This window comes from Chrysochloris asiatica, unplaced genomic scaffold (genome assembly GCF_000296735.1).
Source record: "Chrysochloris asiatica unplaced genomic scaffold, ChrAsi1.0 scaffold00638, whole genome shotgun sequence".
Taxonomy (NCBI): domain Eukaryota; kingdom Metazoa; phylum Chordata; class Mammalia; order Afrosoricida; family Chrysochloridae; genus Chrysochloris; species Chrysochloris asiatica.
The window spans coordinates 2,150-4,114 of record NW_006409156.1 but is presented as its reverse complement, the minus strand read 5'-3'; the positions used below and the strand labels follow the sequence as shown (position 1 = coordinate 4,114).

General features: G+C 51.0%; 1 protein-coding gene across 1 annotated transcript in view; it reads right to left on the bottom strand.

Annotated features, from left to right (window-relative positions):
* The window catches only part of FRY (furry homolog (Drosophila)), a gene marked incomplete at its 5' end in the record, with an annotated part of 88,108 nt that overhangs the window by 84,599 nt on the left and 1,544 nt on the right, over nt 1-1,965 (bottom strand). The window contains 2 exons of the mRNA XM_006877848.1: nt 514-699; nt 1,591-1,694. Of these exons, the coding sequence (XP_006877910.1) occupies nt 514-699; nt 1,591-1,694 (290 nt within the window). The remainder of the gene's footprint in view (nt 1-513; nt 700-1,590; nt 1,695-1,965) is intronic.

Here is a 1,965-nt window from a genome sequence, read left to right as displayed (position 1 = left end):
CAGTTGCTAGAGAAGGATGTCATGCTGGGTAAGATGGAGGGTCAGAGAAAAAGAGGAAGACCCCCAACGAGATGGACAGCCAGGTGGCATCATTGATGGCATCAAGTGTGGCAGCGGCAGTGAGGTTGGCCCAGGATTGGACATTGTTTTGTTCTGCTGTGCATGGGGTCGCTATGAGTCAGTTCCGACTTGATGGCACCTGACAACAACAACAACAAGATGACAGCCTGGGAAATTCCATGGGACAGTTCTCTGTCACGTGGAGACAGTCATCAAGACTCAATGGCACCAAACAGCAGGAACACATTCGAGGAGAGCAGCAGCCACTGAAGTGTTAAAGAAGAGACATTTAAAAGCATTCAACAGTGACATGGAATTTGCGGAGGACTGTGCACAGCTAGGGAACAGTGTCCATTTACTGGGCTCTGGTTTTACATATGAAGCATGGAGACTGGAGCTCCAGAGAGCTAAGCCGAGCGCTGACTCAGGCTGCCCGTCCCTGCCCCCCGTTACCTGTGTAGAGATACTCAGGTTGGTATGCAGGCTGGACAGTCAGAGTCTTGGCTTCGCTCATCTCTCGTGTCTGCAGGAGCACGGACGCGATGGCGTGGAAGTTACTGTTGTAGGACAGGGCAATCAAGAGGTGCAGCAGTAGTTTTTTGCTGTGTTCGAAGACCTCAGGCCGGTAGTGGTCCAAACCTGGAACACAACGGGACACATCTGAGCTCAAACCCACTGGGGGCTTGCTGACCTTCCCAGGATGGTTAAGATTCCCAGAGACTGGGGCAGAGCATACTAACAATGTATGTTCCTTAGGATTGGAGGGTTTTGGCTACATCAAGCAGGTGGGGTTTCTGAGAAAAACAAACACCTTCCTTCCCAAGTCAGAGGTTCTCCTAACACGCAGATGGGTGGATTGACCTCTGTGTAGCAAGTGACATGGGCAGCATCCCTCCTCCATGGAGGGTCCTGTCCCCTGCATCTCCCTGTGACCACAGGTTTCTGAATTTATTCATCGGTCTCCCTCTAGCTGAAGTGGCCTTCCTGAGTCTGGGGCGGTTCTGTCTTCTCCTTTCTCTGTAACGTGGGTGTTTTTATACTCAGTCCTTGGCCCTGAGTACCCTACATAGCTCCTCTGATTCGTGTCTTTGCTTTGTAGCATGGCTTTAGATTTATCTCCACTTATCAACCCACTGATTCCGACTCACAGCGACCCTCTGGGGTAGAGCAGAACTGTCTCACAGAATTTCCGAGGTTGGGCATCTTTACAGAAGCACACTGCCACATCCTTCTCCTGAGAAGTGGCTGGTGGGTTCGAACCTCTGACCTTTCAGTTAGCAGCCCACCACTTTAAGCCATGCCCCCAAAGCCCGGCTGATGTTGGCTATTTCTAGAGTATTCCTGGAACACCATTAGATAAGTTTATTACAGGAACAGGGTAATTCTGAAACATCTGGGGGGCTGAAATTTAAGAGATGTCATAGAAAGCCAATGGGAAGGGGAAACATAAATGTTTCTGAAATGAGGCAAACAGGAGGTCTAGGGGAAAGGACATCACCATGGATTGTGACCCTCGTGGGCCTACCTCACCTAAGAAGACGGCATGGAGCAACAGTGGCAGGTGGAGAGCCCAGTCCTCCCTCACGCTGTGGTCCACCACCATCTCCGTCATAAAAATGACAGCAATGTTGCACCTGGTGGAGGAAACAATGAGATTAAGACACCTTCTGCAAAGGATGGGACAATATATCACTTGACACGCAGCCGGGAGCAGAGTGGCAGTATAGTGCCAGGCTAAGGCTCCACAGATGTGAAGTTTGACATCTGGGCTACCGCAGGGTTCCACAGCAGGAAGAAACACTGGTTGAGCTAAGCACACAATGGGGCGTGGACAGTTGTTGGTGCCGTCCACTCAATTCTGACTCACAACGCCCCCTGGTGTAACAGAGCAGAACTGCCCCACAG